We start from the raw sequence: 27,557 nt of genomic DNA on the forward strand, positions 1-27,557 counted from the left end.
AATTAAAGTCTAAACCTACAGCATTTGCGTCATCAAGTTTTTTGGGTAAAATTATAAAGTGTAAAAATTGCGATTTCGCTTCTCGGTTACGTTCTCCATACAAGGTTTGCGATATTATGTTGCAAAATTGAAGCGGCAATGGGCGGAGCGCATAGTTTGCAGTACCAGTCGACATTGTTTTTTTTTATTCAGATACAAGTTAGCCCTTGACTGCAATCTCACCTGATGGTAAGTGACGATGCAGTCTAAAGTGGGAGCGGGCTGACCTGGAAGGAGTATGGCAGTTTTTATTAAACCCATACACCTTTGTTTTCTACACGGCATCATACCGGAACGCTAAATCGCTTGGCGGCACGGCTTTGCCGGTAGGGTGGTAACTAGCAACGGCCGAGGCCTCCCACCAGACCAGACCAGAAATTTAGAAATTATAAAATTCCAAATCCCTGCCAGGAGTCGAACCCGGGACCTCCCACTAATAAGACCACAGCGCTTACAACTGCGCCAGGGAGGTCATCTAAATTGTGGTCCCAAGGCGCTGAAATGGCGACCTCGCACCGGAAAGCGCGGCGTTGGCAGGCGTTGGCTAGGTGGACTGACGACATGAAATTTGCAAAAAGGCATTCAGGAGGCACAAGACCGCGGGGTGTGGAAATACCTACAAGGGCCCTACTACGTTCGGTGGGTATACTTATTCCATCCGCGGGTGGAACATACTTAAAAGCGGGAAGCATGATCTATGCAAATCAACGTTTAGCCCGCTATATAATTTACTAGCTGACGCCCGCGACTTTGTCCGCGTGGATTTAGGTTTTTTCGGGATAAAAAGTAGCCTAAGGCCTTCCCCATGATGCAAGATAGCGCTCTACCAAATTTCTTCAAAATCGGTTGAACGGATGGGCCGTGAAAGGCTAGCAGACAGGCAGACGGACAGACAGACAAAGTTTCGCATTTATAATTTTTTTTTTTTTTTTTTCAAAGAATATTAGCCATAATCAATGACTAATACTCCCCTTTCCTCTCCGATTAAGCGTCAGGCTTGTGCTAGGAGTAGGTACGACAATAGTGCAACGGGCGGGATTTGAACCGTCGACCTTTCGGTTTTCAGTCCACTCCTATACCGGTTGAGCTATTGAGGCTCTAAACACTGTATTATCACTATACAGGCCGTGATATCGCTAGGGGTCATGCCTGAAAACCAGCGACGCATTGGACTGCAGACTGCCTCATCAAGCTGTACACATTTTCGTCCCATTCATCCAAACTAGGCACTATGCATGGGTCTCGGGGAACCAAGGAGCATAAACTTTGCTTAGATCATTGGTTTCCCAGAGACTAGGGCATGGGTGTACCCGGGGGGGCAGGGGGGGGGGAGCTGCCCCCCCCCCTGGACTTTGTTTACGTCCCTACTAGCTATCTACTTCTGTCGCTAAAAGTTAAGAAAAAGAACTTTTTGTCATTTGTAAAACAATATTTTTACAAAGTTTGTAAATATATCAAAAATTTCGCACTCGCTGCGCTCACACTTTATCGATTTATGAGTGCCTAGATTTTATTTCGGGCGGTGCCGAAAAGGAAACAAATATATGCCTCCCATGGGCAATATCGTGAAAAATTTCGCGCTCGCTTGGCTCGCGCTTTCTAAGGTTTTGAATACCTAGATTTTAGTTATTTTCCGTCATTTTTCTATTTAAATAGTAAATAATTTCGTGCTCGCTTCGCTCGCGCTTATAGGTATTGTACGCGACAGGTCGAGATGGCAATCGGGGTGGGGACGCCGCGCATACCCGCATAGCCCCCACGCTAGCCCGGTACGGAATAGCGCCCGTGACGTGCGGATGTGCGGGGCGTCCCCCCGCCACATAACCCAACTGCCAGCTCGACATGTCGCGTACTATTGTGCTGGTAATTGTTAGATACTTTTAATGGGGGGTGGGGCGCAGACTAACTTTCGCACCCCGGCGCCGAATAGGCTTAAGTCGGCCCTGGCTAAGATCGACTAAGTATAATTGAAGATAGATTAAAATAATATGGGCTTGGTTTGCTCAGTGTACCTACATAGAAAATTTGTTAACGCTATAGGCGATTCTTTCACGGAACACGTCATAAACCGTTTTGCTGAAGACCCTCGAAAGTTACTTTTAAAATAGCTATTGTGGCTAATTCCGTTGTACACAATCTCTAAACTAAACTAAAATGGCACGTCTAAATCTATTGCTATCCCTTTCATAATGTTGCTTGCGGAAAAGGAGAGCACTAGATTTAGACCTATTAATTTAGTTTAGTTTAGAGATTGTGTACTAGAGAATCGGCCCCATTGTGTAATTAAATAATTTATATAAATTATATTTTAATTTATGTTCATTTATTTGACTAAGGTGCTTATAAGAAATCTGATTTGCCCCCCCAGGTAGGTAGTTGTAGGTACTTCAGGGAATATTATAAAAAAAGAATTAGCGAAATCGGTTCAGCTGTTCTTGAGATTTGCGATGACCAACACATATTTTAGTGATTCATTTTTATACTATAGATTTTCATTTAAAAAAAAGAGAAAATAAGTTGCTTATTTATTTATTATAAGATATAGTAGGTAAATAGTATAAAAGGTGTTCCAATTTTATTTTAAAAAGTAAACTTGGTATTTTTCGCAGTATTTATTCGGTCACAATATCGGCCATTAGAAAGTTTTCAATGCACACTGCCGTGCTGGAATCGGATCGCGAAACAAATAAAAGTAAAATACTTTTGCAGTCAAATATTTTATTTACAGAGGACGGCTGGCAAATGTATTTGTCACTCTACTCTATAGAGTACCTAACAAATACTTGACTCTAATAAAAATTAGCACTTCAAAACATCATATTTTACAAACGAATCTAGAAATCGAAAAATGATGTTTCCACACCCACAGTAGTTTTAAAAGACCTATTCAACGATACCCCACACTATGGGATAGACGAGAAAAAAAATCATCCCCACTTTACATGTAGGGGAGCTACCCTAAAAAAAATATTTATCCAAAATTTTATTTCAACACTTTGTCGGCGTGATTAATGTTTATACCCATGCCAAATTACAGATTTCTAGCACTAATAGTCTCTGAGATTAACCGATTAAAGTTTTGAAGTTTGATACTTTTGATTTTCAGGGTACTTTTCAGTAGTCGATGTCATTCTCCGGGTCCTTAACTATGCCCATGCAAGAGTCGCGATCGGACGCCACTCGGTACACGTGCGTGGCCATGCCATACAAAACGTGTTAAAAATCATGTAAACAGCTTGTCCCCAGATGTGTAGGGTAGCCACCCTACACATCTGGCGACATTTGCGCGGTGCCTCTCATCTTGCCTTTTACAATCTCTTCACAAATTGTGCGGTGAATTGCACCGGTTCTGCGAGTAGGCCTACGACTGATTCCGCTGACGGTGGAGGCCCGTTGCATTGGATCCTGTATTTCTGGAGGATTCCCACGAGCATTATAAATATGAAGGATCTGCCTAAAGGCTCGCCTGGGCAGCGTCTGCGACCTGTAAAACATTAAGATAAGTAAGGTATATCATAAAATATTTCGACGCTATTTTGGTACGATTTTTTTGATGATTCAAGAGGCGAAACAACAAATGCAACGCATTGTAGTTCTTCTGGAGCTGCAATTATTCAAAAAAAAAACGGTCAGGTCGGTCAATCGGACTCGCTTACCGATGGTTTGGTACTACAACTACAGTCTTATTTTTTGACATTTTACACGATAAATCTAAAAAAAATATGCAAAAAAAATCTAAATATATAAAAGAAAAAGGTGACTGACTGACTGACTGATCTATCAACGCACAGCTCAACAACAGAGTGATTCTATAAAGGTTCCTTTTTCCTATTGAGGTACGTAGCCCTAAAAATATTTAAAAAAAAGTTTCACATAGGTACCTATACCAAATGGATAAAGATTCGCCGGAATCTTTAGTGCTCCATTTTCGTCAATAAATCTCTCAGGCTTGAAGGTATGCGGTTCGTCCCAAAGAGTCTCGTCTTTATGCAAATCTGCCAACGATACAAGAATAGTTGTTCCTTTAGGTATTAAGTACCCGTCCATTTCAAAGTCAGTCAATGCCCTTCTTCCGCCAAGAAAGGGTGCTATTGTACAGAGTCTATGGACTTCGGAGAGGAAGGCAGATGTATAGATGAGTCTAAAACATTGCATTAATTGATGATTAGCTTTGTATTCAGCCTAGTAAGATAATATATGAAAGGAAAAGGTGACTGACTGGCTGATCTATCAACGCACAACTCAAACTACTGGCCGTGTCGGGCGGTTTTGCATGCAGATAGCTATTATGGTTCAAAGGTGAACCGTACTTTTGATATAACAGTTGACCCATAGAGCTAAAACGGCGCGTGATGAGTCATTTTTTAGAGACTATACTAGTATACATACGTCAAAAACGAAATCTCTCGTTGGCTCTACAATAATAGGTATACCTTCCATTGTCCGCCCAACTTGGTTTATCAACGCCCAAAACTCGATTAATCTCCTCATAAACTTTATTTTGCACGTCTGGGTGACGTAAGAGTAAGATGAAAGCGAAGTCCAAAGCACTGCTCCCCGTGTTAGACGCTGCGATCAGGATGTCTATGCATACGCCTTTTAGTTGATCCTCTGAAATCACATTCATACTTATAGTCATATGATCTATGCACAGATGGCGTTTAGCTAACGCTAGCTAACCTTAACTATGGGTCTCATAAGAAAGTTTACTCAGCAGGTGATGGAGAGAATTTCAGAAATGAGAAGATCTGTAGCATAACCAGAGTAACCGACATACCTCAACGGATTATGTAGATGAAAATTGGTAATGCGCGAGACGCATTCACAAGAACTGCTAGACAAGGGGATCCCAAGGTGGTGCTGCAATAAATGGCATTTATTGCAGCACCACCACCAGACAGGAAAGCACAGCACTGTCCCCCCCCCCTTCGCCCCTCCCTGATGAGCTGAAACGTCGGGTTCGAGCCCGGATACCTGCATACTTCAACAAGGTTTCCAGAGCTGCGAATTGCAATAGAAGAGGAGTGGAACGCAGTTCCTCAAGATTTCATCGTCATGCTCGTGAGGTCGATGACTACGAGGATTCTGGCACTTATCCGAGCAAGGGGAGGCAATACTGAATACTGTCAAAAATTGTTTTTTTTTTTAATTTTTCTTTATTTCTGGCTCTAATTTTTTTTTCGTGTCATCATTACTAACGATTATTCACGGCTGAAAACCGACTCTTCTTTGTAAAAACTTAATAAACATTTAATTAATTGATTAATCCCAAAGAGTTTCCATTCATTTGAATTATTATGAAACGCACTTTCTGTAAGTATAATTTTGATAGTTGTAAGTTTTATACTTATTGAGAAAATCGAATCAGAGTTCCAAGGTAGCGGGTGGCCCGGTTTATTTGCTGTCCAGTGTTATAATATAGCTTATGTTCGCGACTTAGACGCGTGGACTATATAAATTTCAAACCCCCATTTAACCCACTCAGGGGTAGAATTTTGTAAAATCCTTTCTTAGTGGATACCTACTCTTTACAAAGAACACACCCATTTTATGTCTCTGAGATTAGCGGTTTAGGCTGCGTGTCAGTCAGTCAGTCAGTCAGGACTTTGAATTTTATATACTTAATTACAGATATAAACTTACCCGTATACGTGTCTTCAGTGGCGTACATTTCTTTTAAGAATGAGTAAATATAGTCATTGCCTTCTACGGTGTTGCTGTGATGTCTCCATATAGCATGCTAAATAGGAAGTATAGTAAAATAGTAATGAATTAGTAGTAGAATTCTGGAAGACGGATTCCTCCTCCAAGACGGCCGGTCACCGTGGAGGAGTATGACCTTAAAACAGAATTTATTTACGTACATGATTGAACAATATGGAATATACTTGCCTAAGAGGCTATGATATTTATGTAAACAAGAAAGAAAAAATAATAATGTGAAAAGAATTTACCTACTTTATATACCTAATGGACTTTACAAGACTTAATTAATGAAAAATACATAAATTATAACCGGGGGGAGACCTTATACCCAAATAGGATCCTTATCTGGACTAACAGTGAAAACTTAAAATAAATAAATAGAGTACCTATAATATGTAATAAGCAATATATATTAATATATACTAGGTTAAAGCTTTTGTAAACTAACAATTTTACAGACAATTTTACTAGATCCTAATATAAAACTAACAATTTTATTTATAATTTTATTTTGTATTAACTGAACATAAATACAAGTAGGTAAATGTAAGAAAAAATGTAGAATAAATAACTAGGTAGTTCTTTATAAGAAAACCTGTATTTAAAGATAAGGAAATAATAATAAAGGCTTATTATTATTATTAAGCCTTTATAATAATAATAATAATTCTGGAAAATAAATACAGCAGTGATGTTTTTTATAATTCCTACATACATGAAATGTTTCAAATTGATACACTTTACTTATTTCATGTAGGAGCGGACTATGTTGGTCTCTTTGAGGGAAAAATCTGTAAAGCGGAAATCCGTAGTAGAACCAAAGTGACAGACATATTTTAACAAATTAGCCCGCCAAAGTGGCAGTGGGCAGGCCTTATCTATCGCAAAAGCAATGGCCGCTGGGAAAGGCGTGTTCTGTACGCGATTTTATGTCTCACCAACGTTGATTGTATTCGAGTGTCGAAACACTTCCGCGTTATAGTAAACTGGATCTTAAGTGCCTTGTTTTAAAGCTCAAATTTGTCTACACATCTACAGCCAACGCGGAAAAGCGGAAACGTTGCGAAATTAAAATCAGTGGCATTCAATTTTTGACTCCAATTCCAGGCTCTTTAGGTCCATTTTACTTTGACGTTATTTTGTTTCGACTCTCGAATTCTAGCAACGTTGGTGAGATGTAAAATGTTATACTAAACTGGAGTGGAGAACGCGTACCGGCAAGCGGTTAGTGTAGGACGACATCCAGGGCCTTAAGAAGATAGTGAGAAGTGGGTGGATGAGGAAGGCGGAGGACGGGAAGGTATACCTATGTCCAGCAGTGGACGCATACGATGAACGTGGACGATTGAATGTTTGATTGATACCTGAATAATGTCCAATATCTCCTTGTTCATAGTCTTTATAATGTTATAGCCCGTCCAATTTGGAAAGATGTACCTCAACCACGGCCATTGGTCTAGGTAACCTCCTGCTAAAGTGAACGCTTTAGACCTGGCACTGGAGAACCGCAGAAATTGTCTCAACTTATTTTCCTTTATGTGTTCACCTGCAAACATTACAAAACTTTCTACAAGTCCCGCAAATTGCTAATGCGCGTGGCCGCCATTTTAGTGACGTCAGCACTAGACTGAAGTTTCGAGCTGATAGTATATTGTTACTATAATATACGTCAAATGACGTCAAAATGACGTCATTTCGATGTTCATGAGACATGGTTCCAGCGGGATAGCAACTTGCGGGACTTGTATCTACCTATATTATCTTCTTCTTTGCACTGGTCGTGGTCTAAGCGTAGTTTTATATTCATTTATTTTTTATTCAGATACAAATTAGCCCTTGACTGCAATCTCACCTGGTGATAAGTGATGATGCAGTCTAATGATGGAAGCGGGCTCATCACGAAGTGCTGGCAGATCATGGGCAGATGTTATGCGACTCACGCCTATTCACCACTTGACTGATTGCTAGATATTGTTCTTATTTATTGATTTTGTATACATTTTGTTTCGCTCGGCACGCCCTGCATGGTCCCAATGAAAGTCCAACAACAACAGTCATCATCATCATCATCATCATCAACCAATAGACGTCCACTGCTGGACATAGGTCTCTTGTAGGGACATCCACACGCCACGGTCTTGCGCCGCCTGGATCCAGCGGCTCCCTGCGACTCGTCTGATGTCGTCCGTCCACCTAGTGGGGGTCTTCCAACGCTGCGTCTTCCGGTGCGAGGTCGCCATTGCAGCATCTTGGGACCCCAACGTCTATCGGTTGTACGAACTATGTGCCCTGCCCATTGCCACTTCAGCTTCGCAACCCGTTAAGCTATGCCGGTTACTCTAGTTCTCCTACGTACAACACAACAACACTGTACTGTTGTTCAAGAAGTTGTTGTACAAGAAGTTTCAACTCAGTCGGATGAATAATTCGCGAAAGCTTTAAAAACGAACAGACAGACAGCCAGACATTATTTTATACCTGCTACATACTTCCATATGATGTTGATCAGGGCAATTGACATAGGCGTTCTAATGCTGATGGAATCGCCATTGCTCTTTTCCAAAACATCCAATACATTGCTCAGTTGTGCCTGAATGTGCTGCTCCATTAACTGTTTTCCAAATCCTTGGTTCCGCAGGTGCTTTACTGTGAAAGGTCTATGTTCTCGCCATAGCGGACCATCCACAAATGTTATACCTGTAATAACGTGAAGATTTTCAATAGTATACCTACCTAATATTTTTTGAGATTATACGTTACATAACCATTGGGATCCAAGGGATTGAACAGGTCTGAAGAAACCAAGATTAATCTAAATAGTTTTTACCAGCACGTTTTCCAAAAGTCCGTAACCTCAAAAAAAAGCTGTCTGGTCGAGCATCAAACTCCTTATCGGTTGTTACTTGACGAATGTTCTTCTCTCCGTAGACAACTACAACCAATTGGTTGCCAAGTTTCAAGCCGAGGATATTCGTAGAGAATTCCTTCGCCATATCTGACAGCACCTTCCATTGAGAGCCATGTTGCTTCATCCTTCTATTTATGATGCCAAAGCAACCGAAAAATGGATACCATCTTGGACCTATAAAAACCACAATACTTATGGGACTAGCCGTAATACAGAATATTTGTATGAAATGCACTTTTAATTAAATTTAATTTATTTTAGTTTTAATTTAATGTTGTTTTTTTTTAGTTTTATGTTTATTAATAGTTTATTTGTTATGCACTTTTTAACAAAAATAGACATGGGTGTCGTTTTCAGGGTTTTCCAGGATGCTGATTTTGATAGTGACATTTTCTTCCACTTGCCCGGAATTTGCTACTAAAGGTTGTCACTACGGACTGCTATCTGCTACTAGTACATTTTGACCAAAAGTTTTCCGATTTTGGATTTGAATAGAATAGAATAGAATGTTTTTTATTCATGTAAACTTTTTAAAAGTGCTTATGAATACTCAGGTTTAATTTACCACTGGTTCGGAATGCCGTTCCTACCGAGAAGAACCAGCAAGAAACTCGGCGGTTGCTCTTTTTAATTTTTCAATTTACAATGTTATTATGAAGATGGTCCTTTATCTATTTTTCAAATAGTACATAAACAATATAGGTACATCTTCATATTATGAATTAAAACTTTGTTTCTCCTACTTATTTTTATTGATTCCTCGCAATTGGAAGAAAAGTACCTACTATACAATTCTCGGCCGAAAGTGGCGAATTGGTTTCTTATAGCATCTAGGAGTTTTTCAATAAATCACTATAAAATAACTAAGTATAATATAATTGATTAAAAAATTTCAGAATACTCATGAATACCTTCTTATTAATAAAATAAGAATATTAGTTAAGTTTTTGATCAATTATTTATTTTAAGAAATATTGAATTTGGCCGATTTAGATCACTCACTAAATTGTTTTTAAATATCTAATCGCAATATTTTCGTAATTTAGGTTGCATAGTGCACTTGTAGAACTAGACTATGTACTTAGTTGAAAAAAGCTTTAAAATAAAATATTTTGTTACATTATAATGGTTGAATCATACCTGAAAGATAACTCTGACGTGTATTTTCGTAAAACACAATGGGGGGCAATCCCTCGCTTTAAAAAACCGTTTGTAAAAGTTATATTTTAATTTATCCATGCACCCACCCACATACTTAACAATACCCACATAATTAACAATTCACCTACTTTAAACCGTAATTTCCTTGAAATTATCTGCTCACATCGCTACGATGTTACCCTTGAAAACCCAACCCAAAAACATGTAGTTTTCGATGCAAAAAGGTATTTAAGCCGTAAAAAATTCTTTCGCTAATCGAATTTTTTAAAATTTGTTTAAAAATAGTAAATAGGTTCTGTAGTTATGCAATTATGTAAGTAGGTGTATTTGTATCTCAATTTTTTTCATAATAGGTACCTACTAGTTATACTACCACATTCAATTTGTGTACGAGGTGTCATCTGCACTCCGCTCATCGCGGACACTACCTAGTTTGAATTAATTTTCAACAGCTACCTACCTTATACACCTAAGATCTAAATATATAAAAGGAAAAGGTGACTGACTGACTGACTGATCTATCAAGGGCCAAGGCACAGCTCAATCTACTAACCGGACCGGCCTGAAATTTAGCATGCAGATAGCTACTATGACGTAGGCATCCGCTAAGAAAGTATTTTTGAAAATTCAACCCCTAAAGGGGTGAAATAGGGGTTTGAAATTTGTTTATTATTTACTAGCTGATGCCCGCTTGTTGGTTTGTCCTTATTATTAGCTCCGTTCGCGTGGATTTAGTTTTTTGAAATCCCGTGGGAACTCTTTGATTTTCCGGGATAAAAGTAGCCTATGTCCCTTTCCAGGTCTTAAAATATACCCATGCAAAAAATCACGTCGATCCGTTGCTCCGTTGCGACTTGATTGAAGGACAAACCAACAAATAAATACACTTTCACATTTATAACAGGGGTAGTGATAGCTGTTTTCAAAATAAAAGTCCTACGAAAGTAAACTAGGCGTGTAGGTAATAATAATAATATTTTTTACAATTTTGAAAAAAGATACCTGAAGCTTGACTTTCCAGTTTTCATAATTATGGGAAGTAAAGTAAATATTCGTCAACGTTCGTCACTAATATTTTATTAGTCTAATTTTATTACCAGTATAATAAAACCCTCAGTGCTTGAAGACCAAAGTCTTCAAACAGTGCGTGTTGCCAGTGATGACATATGGATCCGAGACATGGTCGCTAACTATGGGCCTCATAAGAAAGCTCAGAGTCACTCGCCGGGCGATGGAGAGAACTATGCTTGGGGTTTCTCTACGTGATCAAATCAGAAATGTGGAGATCCGTAGGAGAACTAGAGTAACCGACATAGCTCAACGGGTTGCGAAGCTGAAGTGCCAATGGGCAGGGCACATAGTTCGTAAAACCGATAGACGTTGGGGTCTCAAGGTGCTGGAATGGCGACCTCGCACCGAAAGACCCCCCACTAGGTGGAGCCGCTGGATTCAGGCGGCGCAAGACTGTGGCGTGTGGAAGACCCTACAAGAGACCTATGTCCAGCAGTGGACGTCTATCCATTGATGATGATGATAAGACCACTAACCTGGCGGGTATCTCTTCGGCTTGATGACAGTGCGGAAGATGAAAACAAATATTAACAAAGTTCCGATAAATACGAACAAAACCATTGAGAAATATATTACTGTCATACAACAAGACTAATAAAGCTAGGCAAGTCTTCGCAAGAGTTGCGGTTTAACTGACTTGAATGTATCTTTATACCATCTATTTATAGATACACTAGCTGATGCCTGAGGCTTCGCTCGCATTGATTTAGGTTTCTGACAACCCGTGGGAACTTTTGTTTTTCCTGGAAAAAAGTAGCCTATACGAAATAGCCCGTCCCCGAGATGCAAGATCTCAGTAGGTACCCGTAAAAACATTTTGTTGTTTTGTTTTACAAAATGCATGATCCTTAAAAAACCCCGTGGGCCGTGGGATCACCACGTTTTAAGAATGCAATTAGTTACAGCATCAGGGCTGACGAGTTGGTCCTTGAGGTCAAAAAGTCTTTACTTGGTAGGTATCCCCAATATCAATTTATAACCGACAGTTACTAAGTCCCATCAATCTTTGTGGTCAGGTCCCGTACAGCATCAGGAATCAGGAGTTGGAATCCAATTTTTTATGGGACAATGTCGCTAATCCTCTGTGAAAGTCCCGTCAAAATAAGTTCAGCCGTTCCGAAGACAAGTTCAAACAGACGGACAGACAGACAGACAAAAAATTTTAAAAACGTGTGATTCAGTTATGGTATAGTTCAAATAACTATATGAACTTAATATGAAGTAGTTATTTCGATATTACAGACAGACACTTCAATTTTATTTATTAGTATAGATTTACAGGAGATTTCTTCTTGCAAAAAAGTGATGAGCCTGTTATTATGATTACTACCAGCATGTATCTAATTAATGTATGATGCCCTTTGAGCAGCCTCAGTCAATCGGAAATAAGAAGATGTTTAACTTGAACATATAGGTATATCTTCAAATCTCGTATCACAACGAGGTAAAAAGAATGCCTACTCTTCATCATCGACTCAAACGATGGTTATGATGAGACATGTTGTCTGAATTGTCCTCTAAAGCCCCTATCTTGACTTTGAGTTCCGGTGTTAACCAGTTTCACCAGTTTGCTTGTACGAGATGGTCATCATCGTCATCATCAACCGCTAGACATTCACTGCTGGACATAGGTCTCTTGTAGGGACTTTCACACGCCATGGTCTTGCGTCACCTGAAAGCAGCGGCTCGCTTCATGTCGTCCGTCTACCTAGTGGGTCTTTCAACGCTGCGCTTTCCGGTGCGAGGTAATAACAATACTTTAATAAATATTCTTTATTCAAGTAAACTTTCAAAAGTACTATCGAATCGTCGGATGCATCTACCACTGGTTCGGAATGCCTACTTTTACTACTTACATACTTTTTTACCAAGATGTAGGGTATATAGAGTCAGGGCTTACAAGTAGAGTTAGTTGTTATTTATTGTTATAAATGTTCTACAGTCAAGAGCACTTAAGAGCTTTGATGCAGGACCCATGGGCAGCACAAATCGAAGCTCAGCTAGGGGCTTGGCTCTACTAGAGATCTCATACCTGTTTACCAAAGAAGGAAATTTACATGAAATGTTTTTGGTGGGATAATCTTTATCAGACGAGATCAATGTAATTATTAATTCGATCGATGAAAAAAAAACGACAATATTATTGGGAAACTTTTTAATTTAAGCTTAGGTATATTTATGAGCAATTAATAAGGTGGTAGGTCGAGTTGTTATTCTAAGGTGGTAGGCATAAGCATCTTATTAAATCCATAATTAGATTAAATAGGTAGGTACTTAATGAAATTTGAATAATAATGAGATTTTGTGACGTTGTTTCTAACGTGATATCTTGGTCCGTTAAAATAAAAAACATAAATGGACGACCTTGGAAACCACAATTACTTAACTATATCAACTATATAAAATAATATAAAGTATATATATATATATATATATATATATATATATATATATATATATATATATATATATATATACTTTATATTATTTTATACTTATAATAAAACTGTAACAGGTCAAATTCTGTACATTGAAGATATTTTGAAAATTGTTTTTCGAGGGCACTCTATAATTGATACTGAACCCAAAACTGTAATTTGTTTCATTTTTGTCTGTCTGTCTGTCTATCTGTCTGTCTGTCTGTCTGTATCACGGCCGCGCGTCACGCTGAAACTACTGAATGGATTCCAATGAAACTTGGTACGATTTGAGGTCATACTATGAGGAAGAATATAGGATACTTTTTATCCCGAAATTCAGCATGGTTCCCGTAGGAGAGGGGATGAAAGTTAAAATGTATACTGAGTTGTAATTCATTAACGCGTAGTCCGATTTCATTCATTCTTTTTTTGTTAGAAAGGGGATATATTTTAAAGATTGTTCCGTAAATATTTCAAGGTCATCGGCTTTTAACCGACTGTCAAAAAGCAGGTGGTTCTTTTTTCTACATCGATTTTTTCGAGATTTCTGGACCGATTTGCAAATTTTTTTTTTAAATTAACAAATAAGTTTTCGTGGTGGTCACATAAAAAATTCTGGATTTAACTCCTTAATCCTGATGCTGCAGGGTTACTGCCCGCCTGAGTTATCAAGATTCAGAAAGTGTTCATAGTGAATTCATATTGTAGGTACCAAGCAACGACTTTATTCTCAGACTTCAAGTCTCAACTCCTCAACCCTGATGATGTAGGGTACAGCACTCCTAAACTATAATGTTTCAGGAACTGCGGATGATGCAAAATTATTTTAGGTACCAAGCATAGGCTACATCATTGAACTTCGGATCCTAACTCCTCAATCCTGATGCTGCAAAGTACTGAAGTCCTAAATCGTGGGGATTTTAGAATTTCTGAAAGTGAATTGATATTTTTTTTTTTTAAATTAAAAAATTTGTATCGACTGTTAGGCGGAACGAAGTTTGCTGGGTCAGCTAGTTTATAATATATGCGAAAGTGAGTCTGTCTGTTTAACTATCTGTATGCCTGTCTGCTAGCTTTTCACGGCCATCCGTCCGAATTGACATTTGTACAGAGAAATTCCATTCCGGGGCAAGGTGATCAGCTGGTGACCTAGCTGGTACCTACATTAAACACTGCAGTAGGGGAGGTGTGCTCAAAGTGGACACCTTAACTTTGAGTTAAAAACCTTACAAACGATTAATTTTCCAAAAGAATTTTATACTTACTGCTGGAAACGGAGTGTACCTACCTACTAATGATATGTGAAATTCTTGAAAATTGAAATATAAGCATAAAATGATCTAAATTACGACAACTTGTAAAAAACCGCTTTGCACAACCGGCCTAAAGCGGCGCTTCCCTTAAAACCAAAGAGTTCCCACGGGATTTGCAAGAACCTCAAACCACGCGGACGAAGTCGCGGGCATCTAGTATCTACAATTTTTTTTTGAAGAGTGGATGCTCTATGTTACCTGTTTTCAATATCTCACTAAGGGGATTCTCCAATCTATGAGTACCCTTATTATAAATGCGAAATTGTGTTTGTTTGTTGGTTTATTGGTTTGTCCTTCAATCACGTCGCAACGGTGCAACGGATCGACGTGATTTTTTGCATGGGTATAGATAAAGATCTGGAGAGTGACATGGCTACTTTTTATCCCGGAAAATCAAAAACTTCCCACGGGATTTTTAAAAACCTAATTCCACGCGGACGAAGTCGCGGGCATCAGCTAGTAACATTATATATTTCAGATTTCAAGAATGGGTTCAAGCAATTGGTACGTTTACCTACCCATAAAAAAACTGCATCAGTTTTTGTGTGCGGCATACACAAAACTGCAGGGAACTACCGTGCCCAAATTGAACCCTGCTCCATCCACTTCTGTCAGAAAAGTTCATTAAAGATTTTCCTGTGAAAATTTTGTAATTGAAGAGGACTATTTCCAAGATTTAACAGGCAAGAGTAAATAGCGTCCTTTGAAGTGCAACCAGTAGTATATAAAAAGGGGATAAACTATTTCATAAAAACTTATGCGAGACTTTTGTACTAGCTGATGCCCGCGACTTCGTCCGCGTGGAATAAGGTTTTTTAAAAATCCCGTGGGAACTCTTTGATTATCCGGGATAAAAACTAGCCTATGTCACTCTCCAGGTCTTTATCTATACCCATGCAAAATCACGTCAAACCGTTGCGACGTGATTGAAGTACAAACCAACAAACAAACACACTTTCGCATCAGTACCCTTTATATAAATGCGAAAGTGTGTTTGTTTGTTGGTTTGTACTTCAATCACGTCGCAACGTATAGTTTAAGACCTGGAGAGTGACATAGGCTACTTTTTATCCCGGAAAATCAAAGAGTTCCCACAGGATATTTAAAACCTAAATCCACGCGTACAAAGTCGCGGGCATCAGCTAGTTTGTAATAAGGCTACTGGTACTGATGTTTCAGAAAATAAATGTTAATCAGAAACTGTGCTGTGCGGAATATATAGTACAGTAAATAAAGCCGTTTTTTGGTCAACCTCGCACTAAATTTCCGATCCAATTTCTTTTTTTTTAGGTTAAGGGTCACTTCTAACCATAAAATCACAAAATGCTGACAGATCCAGGTGGAGCTTCGATCGCAATCTTGAAGGAAAGTTTTTGGCCGATATCTTGAAAACTATCCACTTTAGGGCAAAAATTATGTAGACCATTATTGTAGAATAAAATTTTGCACCTTTGTTTCTTGCAAACTTTTTTGTAAAAGTTTGTTTAAAAAAGCTTACAGGAAACAAAAGATGCGAAATTTTGTTTTCTACAATAATAGTCTACATAATTTTTACCCAAAAGTGGATAGTTTTCGAGATATCAGCCAAAAACTTTCCTTCAAGATTGCGATCGAATCTCCACCTGGATCTGTCAGCATTTTGTCATTTTTATGGTCAGTGACCCCTAACCTAATAAAAAAAGAAATTGGATCGGAAATTTTGTGCGAGGTTAACTACTCTATTTACTGGACTAATATAGCAGTAGTGCAGCAGTAGGGCGATTGTCTAAAACCTGCATCAATCATTATTACAATCTCAATTGTTTATTTATTTTTATTTTTCATGTACCAAAATTGTAGTTACAAAGTAATAATAAATTAAGTTACATTGGAAATGCTTATTCTAAACAATCACAAAATACTATCACAATTATTTCAATTATCACTATTATAACATCACAAAACACTAATATCACAATTATTTATCACATTTCAATCATTATGTTCTGAGGGTTGTCACTGGGCATTGTTTATTCGTCACTTGATGGTCAATATTCAGAGAAAGCCTTCAATTCCTTATTCAATTTCACAGAAAGCCTTGTTGGGCCGGAACCCTGCCCCGAGCTGCCTGAAGCTGAACCTGCTTGGAGCTGCAGACACGTAATGGTGAGACTTTGGACGATGGCGAACCGGCGTCACCGTCGGCGTCTTGGAGTGCCACTTGGTTACCTAGAATAGACAGTAAAATATTAATTTATATTGTTCCAATGAACAATTTTCTATTCATAATTTTTATGATGATACAGTTCTTGCAATTCACGAAGGCAAGTGAACTTTACTTGTGGTTACGTCGTATACACGGACATTGCGTAAGTGTGCGTGCACGTCGGACTAGTCAGTCGCAAGCAAGCGCTCGCAAACGCACACATTTACTCCACCTTACTTGTACCGATACGACTTAAACACAATCGTGAGCCACTCGCCTTCGTGAAATGCAAGAACTATACTAGTTTATGCTCACGACTTTGTCCGCGTGGACTACACAAATTTTAAACCCCTATTTCACCCCCTTAGAGGTGGAATTTTCAAAAATCCTTTCTTAGCGGATGCCTACGTCATAATAGATAGCTATCTGCGTGCCAAATTTCAGCTCAATCTGTCCAGTAGTTTGAGCTGTGCGTTGATAGATCAGTCAGTCAGTCAATCCTTTTATATATTTAGAAGATTTTTACCTACACTTCAAGGTCTAAATATCTTCTAACGAAGATTGTTCGGTGAGAGCTGTTGTACAGTTGAATTTTAAGAATTTACAAAATAGTAAAAAAAATTGTTAGGACTAACAGTCCTTAACCAAGAACAAAACACAAATGATTAGTTAGTTAGAATTAAAACATTAGATAAAGGGACAAACACATTAATATTTACAGTTTAATCTCTATATAAGTATAAAAATGAATCGCTGAATGTGTTGCTAAGTGCAAATCTCGAGACAAGCTGAACCGATTTCACTTATTCTTTTTTCATAATATTCCTTGAAGTACGCGGATGGTTCTTACGGAGAGAAAAATTTAAAAAAATCCGGAAAAGAATCGACTGTTAGGCGGTACGAAGTTCGCCGGGGCAGCTAGTATATAATAAAACTAGCTGACCCGGCGAACTTCGTACCGCCTAACACGTCACTCAATTGTTTTGCCTTGCCGGAAAGCCTATTGCCACTAGCACTTAAACTTTATCGTATGCTATTAAAGTTCAAATTGACTTTTAAGTATTATTACGAATCCTTTGTATGGGAATATAGAAAAGTGTTGCTTTTACTTTTTCAGGCAATTTTTTTTAATTTTTCTCTCCGTATGAACCATCCTCGTACTTCAAGGAATATTATAGAATTAGCTCAGCGATTCATCTAAATATATAAAATGAAAAGGTGACTGACTGACTGACTGACTGATCTATCAACGCACAGCTCAAACTAGTGGACGGATCGGGCTGAAATTTTGCATGCAGATAGCTATTATGACGTAGGCATCCGCTAAGAAAGGGTTTTTGAAAATTCAACCCCTAAGGGGGTGAAATAGGGGTTTGAAATTTGTGTAGCCCACGTGGACGAAGTCGCGAGCATAAGCTAGTTTTTATATATAGAGATTTACATAAAAATCTACAATATGGACTAAACACAAACATTCAACATTAATAGGACGAGGGACTTTATCCCCCATAAAGGACATCATAGAGAGGATGGCGAAGTTTGGGACAGTTGAAGAGGATGTGAGAATTAGCCGCGGTAGTTTAACTGTATCATCAAACCTTACCGTGTGTTCTCGTCAGTTGGGATTTATCCGACGCTGCTTGAATTTGTCAACCAGACCGTCCAAGTCTTCCTCTGATCTGGTCTGGGTGGCGGGTATCTGAAATAGAAAATATAAATTACTAGGCGATGCCCTACTTGTGATGACTTCGTCCGCGTGGAATTAGGTTTTTAAAAATCCCGTGAAAACTCTATGATTTTCCGGGAGTAACCTATGTCACTCTCCAGGTCTTTATCTATACCCATGCAAAAAATCACGTCAATCCGTTGCACCGTTGCGACGTGATTGAAGGATAAACCAATAAACCAACAAACAAACACAATTTCGCATTTATAATAAGGGTACTCATAGATTGGAGAATCCCCTTAGTGAGACATTGAAAACAGGTAACATAGAGCATCAACTCTTCAAAAAAAAAATTGTAGATACTAGATGCCCGCGACTTCGTCCGCGCGGTTTGAGGTTCTTGCAAATCCCGTGGGAACTCTTTGGTTTTAAGGGAAGCGCCGCTTTAGGCCGGTTGTGCAAAGCGGTTTTTTGTAAGTTGTGACTTGTGATTGAAGGACAAACCAACAAAACGAACTTGCGTATAGTAAAAGCACGTGCGAAGGGGGATGCGCGCTACTGTGCTGTTCTATCTAACCTGCTTATATCAGCTAATATTTCATAGATGGCCGTTGGGGCAACGTGATCTGGAATGGAGACCGCAAGCGCAGTGTGGGACGACCTCCAGCCCGCTGGACTGACGACCTTAAGAAGGTGGCGGGAAGTGGGTGGATGAGGAAGGCGGAGGATCGTGTGGTGCCACGCTCTTGGGAAGGCCTACGTCCAACAGTAGACGCAAACAGGCTGATTGATTGATTTCATAGAGAAAAAAGATTTTCATTCCCATTTTTCTGTATCAAAATTAGATACACTACGATAAAATGAACGTAATTTTCTTTAAGACCTGGCCGAGCCACATTTTTTAAAAGTGTAAAATGTTAGAATGTGCGAGAGAGAAGGAAAATTAGCGAGCCACAGCGCCTTAACGCACTGCGTGTTTTCGTGTGTGTGTCTGTGTGTGTGGGTGTGTGTGTGTATGTGAGAGAGAGTCCGTGAGTGCGTGCGTGTAAACAGTACCTCCTTGCTCTTAGCGATGGCCTGCTCCAAACACTGCAGCGCCACTGGGAAGTCTCCCTGCCGGTGCGCGAGCTCCGCTCGGCACTCCCAATAGGTCGCAGATGATTCACACGCGGTAGAGAAACGCGTGTACAACGCGCGGAGCCAACACGCGCTTTGTTCGCAGTTGAAATCCTGAAAAGCATAAATTCACTTACATGAGAAATTTAACAAATAAACAGTAGGTATCTTATCCACACATCAACTGCGACTTTATACAAAACAAAGTGGGTAGAAATAAAATTATCGCAAAGTAAGCGAGACGGTTGAGTGCGCGGTACAGGCCAAACACGGATTACTTGAGACTAGAAACGGCTTGGCTTAAAACATAATATTTGTATTTGTGATTAAGAACAACCAGCTAAGTATGAATCAGACTCCAGTAGAAACCATATAAATAGTTACTCAGTTAAATTACCTACTGTCTCAAAAACAAATCCCTTTTATTTTGGGGTCGCAAAACTATAGACGAATTTTTAATTAAACAAAATTTTTTGTTTCCAATGCTACCAGATTTGCAGGGGCAAAAAGAATCACCAACTGAGTTGGTACGGTAGCTACGGGTAACTTTAGAAAGGCGTCTAACATTGTGAGTTGATGGTTTAATGGAATTAATGGTATCAAAATTATAAAAAAACTAATTATTCAATAAAATATATTAAATTCACGAAAATTATATCCTAAACCCCTTTTTTAAAGCACCATTATACAAATCTTACCTACCTCTAGGTACTTATTTTATTTTAGTAATTCTGTACTAGTTTTATAATGCTTCCTTTTTACTCTGCTTGTGTGAGCTCAATGTAAAATAGAGAAGCAGGAACTGGTACATTGACTCATTCACATGACACAACTGAACCACATACATCACTATTCGAAAATACTTGTAAAAATTTAATTGAATAAAAAATATTTTTATTTATTTATTTATTTACTATCAACATCTTAAATATGGTATCATTATTCTACGATTTTACATTAGCTAATGTCAAAACGTGTTGTTTAATTAAAAATTCGACTATAAGTATGTTTGTAAAGGTTTATTCTAATCTATACTTATAATAATCTAAATATATAAAAGGAAAAGGTGACTGACTGACTGATCTATCAACGCACAGCTGGACGGATCGGGCTGAAATTTGGCATGCAGATAGCTATTATGACGTAGGTATCCGCTAAGAGAGGATTTTAAAAATTCAACCCCTAAGGGGGTGAAACTGGGGTTTGAAATTTTTGAAGTCCACGCGGACGAAGTCGCGAGCACAAGCTAGTTTCTAATAAACTGTACTAGTGCACGCACGTTTAAATAAACCTCTGTTAGCTACACAGACCACCTATAGATGCCTAATTGCCGGACACCCAGATCGCCGAGCTTAGGCAGTTGCTTAGCATAGTCAGCCCACGCCAGTTCGGTACCCCCGCACATTGTCTTGATTACGTGACTTTTGAGTCCACCAATTACAACGAAGCATTCTCTACTGTCCCCCGCCAACATTTTACGATTTTGTTTTTATGCAAAACCTTGTATATGCGTACTCGTGAGGTTGGATTCTCTGTGATTAGCTATTATTTCAGATTTTTTCCTTTATTTACCTTACCTTAAGAGGAGAAAGGGTGGGGGATAGAAGGGACGGTAATCTCCTTGTCATTTTAGGGTTCCGTACCCAATAACTAAGTCCATCCGTATGTCTGTCTGGTCAGCGGTCTGTATCTCATGAACCGTAATAGGAAAACTAATAATATCTTACCTCCCGCAACAGCTCCTTCAATTCATTCAAAGCGCCGAGAAGCAATTCGTGGTTCAACGCCTCAGAGACGCGAGAAATCATTGGTGAAGTCCTGTGCGCAGGGAATCGGGGGCTTCCTTCATTTTCCAGCTTACCTTGAATCATTCAAGTAATATGCTACAGGCATAACGCATAACTGAGTAGATGCAGTACTACGCAATATGTATGCAACTGCGATAGTGGGGCGGTGCGGGCAGAGTGTGATGACGTGACGCGAGAGCTCTCTCTCACTCTCACACCGCTCCACTACCGCAGGAGCTCCCCTCAGTTATGTCGTAAAATATACCTATGATAATATAACTAGAAGAAACTAGATTAGAACGACTATATATATATATCAGAAAGCAAGTGTGAAAAATAACTGTACGAACTTTCAACTCAATCGGATGAACGATGAGGGAACACGTATCATACGATCAAATAGATCAATAAATTACCTATTGCACAGGTTAAAGACCAGAAATTTTTTTCGTGACGCCTACTGTTATTATATGTATGACAGATTGCAAGTGTTTTACAAGGGATTGTATTTAAATGTTGTCCATTGAGACATATAATTCTTTGTTTGAAAATCAAAGGGGCTTGAGAAAAAAAATTACCATTTCTATTGTTAATTCCCGATCCAGATGCTACATTCTCTTTGTTTTCATGAGCGTCGTCGAACTTCCACGCTTCCTCGTGTGGTTTAATATTACGATTACTTAAAGAATTTAGTCCAAACCACTGCAAGTGGTAATATGAGTCTAAAGATTTCCCCCTTTTGTTTAACCAACTCTGCAATCCCTGTATGTCTTTTTCCGGATTTGGAGGACTGTTTGGAGGGCTTAGCTGTGGAGGTATTTGAAATGTGACTTTCTTACTCTCTTTTGTAACTGGTGAAGTTACTTTTTCGCCTTTGTAATCCTCATCGCCCCTGTCGCCTTCATCATCATTTGAGTCTTGTATGGATTTCTTGTGAAGATGGTCTCCTATTGACGCCCACTTATTATGAATGCAGTCAGGCAATTCATTTTTATTCACACCTTCTAAATCAATTGCAGATATTGATCGTCGAACTTTTCTTTGTGTAACATCTTTACTAGCTTTTTTTGTGCAGGTTGGACCAGTTTTTGGTTTTGTTGTAACAGTTTGTTTTTGTACAACAGCTTGTTTATGTACAACTTTAGGCTTGTAAAGCCTGTCGAAAACAGATTCTTTAGAGTTTATATTATCTTTTTTTTCTTTAACTTTATTTGGAAGGAGTGTTTGTGTGGTGAGTGGTGATTTAGGTGCATTCCATCTGTTTATTCTACTAACACAACTAGTCTTAATATCAGATTTAGAAGTGCTAGGGGCTAAAGCTGCTCTGGTTCTAGATATAGTTGAAACAGTTGGTTTTGGTGGGTGAAAGTCATATTTGTCGTATTTTTTTTTGTTAAGTTCTCGTAACTGAAAATATTATTTTTTTGATTAGGACTTCTTAAGATTAAGGCTTGAGTACATAACACTTGATGGCAACATGTTCTAAGTTGTGATAAAATAAAAGGATTTTTTTAGAATATCAGCCATGTTTATCATGACTAATATTCTCCTTTCCCCTCCAACTAAGCGTAAAGTTTGTGCTAGAAGTCCAAGTCCAGTTTCAAGGGGCGGACCAACAAATTCCTAAAAGGCCGGCAACGCATCGGCGGCTCCTCTGGTGCTGCAAATGTTCATGGGCGGCGGTAATCACTTAACATCAGGTGACCCGCCTGCTCGCTTGCTCGCTATATCTATTAAAAAAAAAAAAAAAAAAAAAAAGTAGGTACGAGTTACTACAATGGTGCAACGGGTGAGGTTTGAACCGACGACGTTTCGGATTTCAGTCTGCCCCTTTAACGGTCGAGCTACTGCGATTAATATAAAAATGGCCACATTGTGAAGCTCCGCAATATGACGTGATTCATTCAGTTCCTTGTATTTCAGTGCAACACGCGTTGTTGTTGTTCATTTTGTGTCGGTCCAGTACCTAGTACCTACTCATAAGTTTCCTTCTCTCTCACAAATTCTAACATTTTCAATGATTGTGAAAAACCTGCTACTCTTCCAACAACTGTGGCTTGACAAAGTCCTAAGCAGTAAAGTTATGTTAATTTTAGACATAATGTTTATTGTAATAACGGTAGAATTTCGAAGAAAATAAAATTTAAGAAACCCCTGACACAAGAAACAAATTTTTTAGCTCCTTCGAACGTGATCGCGGCCTGCGTTCCTGTTTCGATTTCAAGCTTATAACGACCAAACATAATACGCATGGCTACGCGGAATCATTTACTGTAAAAGCAGCTTCGCTGTGGAATGCACTTCCGGTCGAAATAAGACGCTCCAAATCGCTGGCAATTTTTAAAAACCGTGTCAAGAAACACTATCTATCACTGTAGATTTTCTGCCATAACTATACGTACAGTTAGCTCTGTAGTATGTATTATTTATTAAATTATACTATATTGATTTTATATACTATTTATATACATGTATATTGTATATATTATATTATATTTTATAGTATGTACCTATTAGAGTGTATGTGTTTATATATACCTATATATATTTATATATATTTATATATATATTGTGGCTAATTCCGTTGTACACAATTTCTAAACTAAACTAAAATGACACGTCTAAATCGACTGCTATCCCTTTCATAATGTTGCTTGCGGAAAAGGGAAGCACTAGTTTTAGACCTGTTAATTTAGTTTAGTTTAGAGATTGTGTACAAGAGAATCGGCCCCATTATATTTATAGCTACATTGCGACTCCCCATCTTACAGTTCTATAAGTTCTTAAGTATGGGTTGCCTGGAAGAGACCACTTTAGTGATAAGGTCGCCCTTTGTTTTTTAAGTGTATCCTGTATTCTTACTCTCTGTAAATCTATTAACAATAAAGTTATTTTAAATTAAATTAAATTAAATTTAAAAAACTCCAAAAAGTAAAAAAATAATATGTAAGTAATATATTAAAAATTATATTTGAAAATATTTCCAGCATACCTTGTCAAGGCGTGCCTTCTCTCTCGCAATGCGCTTCTCTCTTAGCTTATTAAGGCGATCTAACATATCAGCATCCATTTTAGTCTAATATCTGAAAACACTGAAATAAATACAACATGTTAGTATTGTATGTTAGTATCCTATAATAGGCTATTCAGTATCTATATATATAGTAGTAGGCTATATATATCCTATAATATCCTATAATAGGTTATAGGTTAAGATGTTTGTTTCCTTTAGGAGGGAGTCTGAGGTTCAAGGGTGTCAGGGTGGGTGGATTGACCAAGCATGATATATACATATAGGCAAGATGATGTTATATATAGGTACTAGGTAGATAAAATACATACAATTTGTTAAGTTTCAAATATTTTTGACTATAAGAAAAAACATCTTAAATAATAATTAATAACCACACTTATTTTTTTTTAATTAAAATAAGTGGATACCTACTTATTATTTTCAAGTTTTAGAATAGAATATAATAAAATAGAATAATGTTTATTCGAGGTATCATATAGGTGGTACATGGTGTAGGCAATATATCGTCATGTACAGCAGTGCAACACCTCGAACAGGTAGGCCACTCAGCTTGTGTTGAGACGTCGGGCCCCTTCAGACACAAACCTCAATAGCAAATATCTGAGGTACCAGATGCCCCAATGCTGATTTTCAGTGACCTCCTTTTATTTTTATTTTATTACTATGTACTGGTACCGATTACTGCCTGCACTTGGCGACACTATTGCCAGGGTATAATTCCAAGCAAGCACACAGACGCATAACTTTCTGAGCTATGTGTTTGAAATTAATTAAACCACTTGTCAAAACAAAACAAAACATCGCTAAGAAACCTGCATCTCTGGGAATTCTCCACAATGTTCTCATGACATGAAGTCTGCCAATCTGCACATGGCCAGAACAATGGACTACAGCCTCAGTGCTTTTTTTTATTCATTATAGGTATACACTAGACCACAATCACACCAGATGGTAAGTGATAATGTGGCCTAAGATGGGACGCGTTTACCTAGAAGATGGCTATGCACTCTTGTTTTAAAGATACCCGGGTTGTAATTAGTAGGAAACACATATCGTGGAAGAGTATTCCAAACCTCAGCCATACGTATGAGGAATGATGACGCAAAACGTTTCGTGCGTGTAGATGGAATGTCGACGACATAAGGATGGAAACGCGTCCGACGTCTCGTGGTTCGGTGGTAAAATGGTGAAGGGGGGACAAGATCGAAAAGTTCCTGAGCACACTCTCCGAAATATATCCTATAAAACACCGATAAGCCGGCGACATTGCGGCGGTGATCGAGACTTTGTAGTTTCGCCAGTAAAGGGGAGTCTTCGCCTATGAGTCTCCTAGCTCAGTAGTAGGTCGGCGATGAGTTGAGATTGCATTATCATCTGATAGAAATCAAATTTCTAGGTAGAGGTCATTAGAGGTCATAATATTATGGTGTATGTAGGTAGAATGAAAATAAATAATTATTGTACTTATGTGTGGGTATTGAATAAAGCAGTATTGAATCAGATATGCGTGTTTCACTACATGGTGACACTTATTCACTTATAGTTTCTAAACTTAGTAGATTCCAATACAGTTTTCACCATAAGATTTAGATTTTTGAATATTTCATAGAGGGCCAACGAACGAGGCGAGAACTTGTTTTATAAAATAAGATTTTATATGGATGAATTTCCACATACATACAAACTTCCCTGATTTTCCTAATTTATAGAGGTGTTTTACGCTGTTTATTATAAAAATTACACAATATTTTAACGACTTAAAAAGAACCCAAAAAAATTACAGCCGCTTATTTCTAAGTTTTTGCCATACGCCGCTGCTATTTTTAGACATTAAATGATAAAAGAATACTTACAATAAATAAATTTCACCGAAAAATCAGGCAGCTAACTATATAAAATACTTCACAATTATTTACTTTACGACGCACGTAGCAGTTTGAATGATTTTGATTTGTATTAACGTGGTAGGTGGTAGGTATGAGTGACGGAAGTAAAGTGACGGTTGTTACTCTATGGTTTTATTTTCTGGTTAATAAAGTTGGTGAAACTGAATACCTAATGTTGCCATGTGTTGGTATATTTTGGAGTCCCGTAACCGGACACGAAACGATCAGATCGAAGATGTTGTTTTCTGAAGGCCGGTTTACATCACACATGCGAATGCTCATTCTATCCCCACTGTATTTTTTTTAGTGTCGACAGACGTAGAACATTCTTTCGTTGTTCTGTCTGCGTTCGCAAATATTATTCTATGGGATATTGTAATAATGCTCGCTCGCTTGATGTATATGCCACTAGAGCGTACGAATAGTTGCCTAGAGCGTTCTTGCGTGTTCATACTTGTTCGCTCTTGGTAGCGCGGTCTCGTAATAGCGTTCTTGTTCGAATAATTATTCTTGTTCTTGGTTCTCATTCTTAACCTTAATAATTGATATTTTTACGTAAACGCTGAACACTAGCTTTCGTTTACCTACACTAAAAAATTAAGAAAGAATACTCTTGTTCTAGCTATGGCTCTTTGTTTGCTTGGTTTAAATGTACCTTGATGGGATCAATAAATGACAATATTTGTACGTCATGACGTCAACTAGCAACTAACACGATAGAAATATTAGGCAGAAAAGTCATTAGAAGCAAGTTTACAATTCATAAAAGTTCAAAATTTTTAGCTAGATCGTTTAAATACTTAACTACTATTAATTTGCTTATAAAAATAATTACAATTAATTATGTGTGGAAAAGTTACACACATGGTAATACAATTTTGGTACTCAAGTGTACTCAAGCGGAAACAGGAAGTAACACCAACATACGACAACAAAATGAACTGTGGAAGACTATCTACACTCCATAGACTAGCCTCTAAGCCACTGATCTCTACTACAGTGCGACAAGGCTATCTTGGCGCGTGGCGAAAATCGGAACTAACGTTGTCAAGTGTCCCCTTTGTTCTTGTTTTAATATTCTAAGCATTAGAATAGGTATTTAACACTATTTAAAATTCTAAGCCTTTGTTCTCCAACAGCGCCCCCTGTCAATGTCATTCAAGTGTCAAGAGAGCCTTGTGGCCTCAGAATAAGGACTGTTAGAAGTAGCCCTATTGTGACACTTACTGTTAGAGCGAGATAGCTAAATGCATTTAAGCTCTTGT

The 27,557-nt window shown here is 38.3% G+C and overlaps 2 protein-coding genes across 2 annotated transcripts; both read right to left on the bottom strand.

Annotated features, from left to right (window-relative positions):
- Positions 1-2,701: 2,701 nt before the first annotated feature.
- LOC117995782 (probable cytochrome P450 305a1) lies at positions 2,702-11,457 on the bottom strand. Its single transcript, XM_034983777.2, has 8 exons — positions 11,362-11,457; positions 8,573-8,827; positions 8,224-8,442; positions 7,110-7,291; positions 5,683-5,779; positions 4,473-4,650; positions 3,921-4,180; positions 2,702-3,523 (listed from the first exon to the last, which is right to left on the bottom strand). Exons 1-8 carry the CDS (start codon positions 11,444-11,446, stop codon positions 3,348-3,350), a joined length of 1,452 nt encoding a protein of 483 aa, XP_034839668.1. The 5' UTR covers positions 11,447-11,457; the 3' UTR covers positions 2,702-3,347.
- Positions 11,458-16,413: 4,956 nt separating this feature from the next.
- On the bottom strand, positions 16,414-26,388 carry LOC138404508 (uncharacterized). Its single transcript, XM_069508700.1, has 7 exons — positions 26,260-26,388; positions 24,365-24,464; positions 21,951-22,779; positions 21,313-21,446; positions 19,526-19,699; positions 18,407-18,502; positions 16,414-16,826 (listed from the first exon to the last, which is right to left on the bottom strand). Exons 2-6 carry the CDS (start codon positions 24,440-24,442, stop codon positions 18,419-18,421), a joined length of 1,299 nt encoding a protein of 432 aa, XP_069364801.1. The 5' UTR covers positions 24,443-24,464; positions 26,260-26,388; the 3' UTR covers positions 16,414-16,826; positions 18,407-18,418.
- Positions 26,389-27,557: the final 1,169 nt, after the last annotated feature.

The sequence above is a fragment of the Maniola hyperantus genome, chromosome Z, assembly GCF_902806685.2.
Source record: "Maniola hyperantus chromosome Z, iAphHyp1.2, whole genome shotgun sequence".
NCBI lineage: Eukaryota > Metazoa > Arthropoda > Insecta > Lepidoptera > Nymphalidae > Maniola > Maniola hyperantus.

Coding starts and splice junctions, on each gene's coding strand:
- LOC117995782 (XM_034983777.2), bottom strand. CDS start 11,446: ATGGTTTTGTTCGTATTTATCGGAACTTTGTTAATATTTGTTTTCATC. Junction 8,443..8,572: donor GACTTTTGGAAAACGTGCTG/GTAAAAACTATT, acceptor ACGTTATTACAG/GTATAACATTTGTGGATGGT. Junction 4,181..4,472: donor AGTTGGGCGGACAATGGAAG/GTATACCTATTA, acceptor GCAATGTTTTAG/ACTCATCTATACATCTGCCT.
- LOC138404508 (XM_069508700.1), bottom strand. CDS start 24,442: ATGGATGCTGATATGTTAGATCGCCTTAATAAGCTAAGAGAGAAGCGC. Junction 19,700..21,312: donor TGAAGGAGCTGTTGCGGGAG/GTAAGATATTAT, acceptor TATGCTTTTCAG/GATTTCAACTGCGAACAAAG. Junction 18,503..19,525: donor CCATCGCTAAGAGCAAGGAG/GTACTGTTTACA, acceptor TTTCTATTTCAG/ATACCCGCCACCCAGACCAG.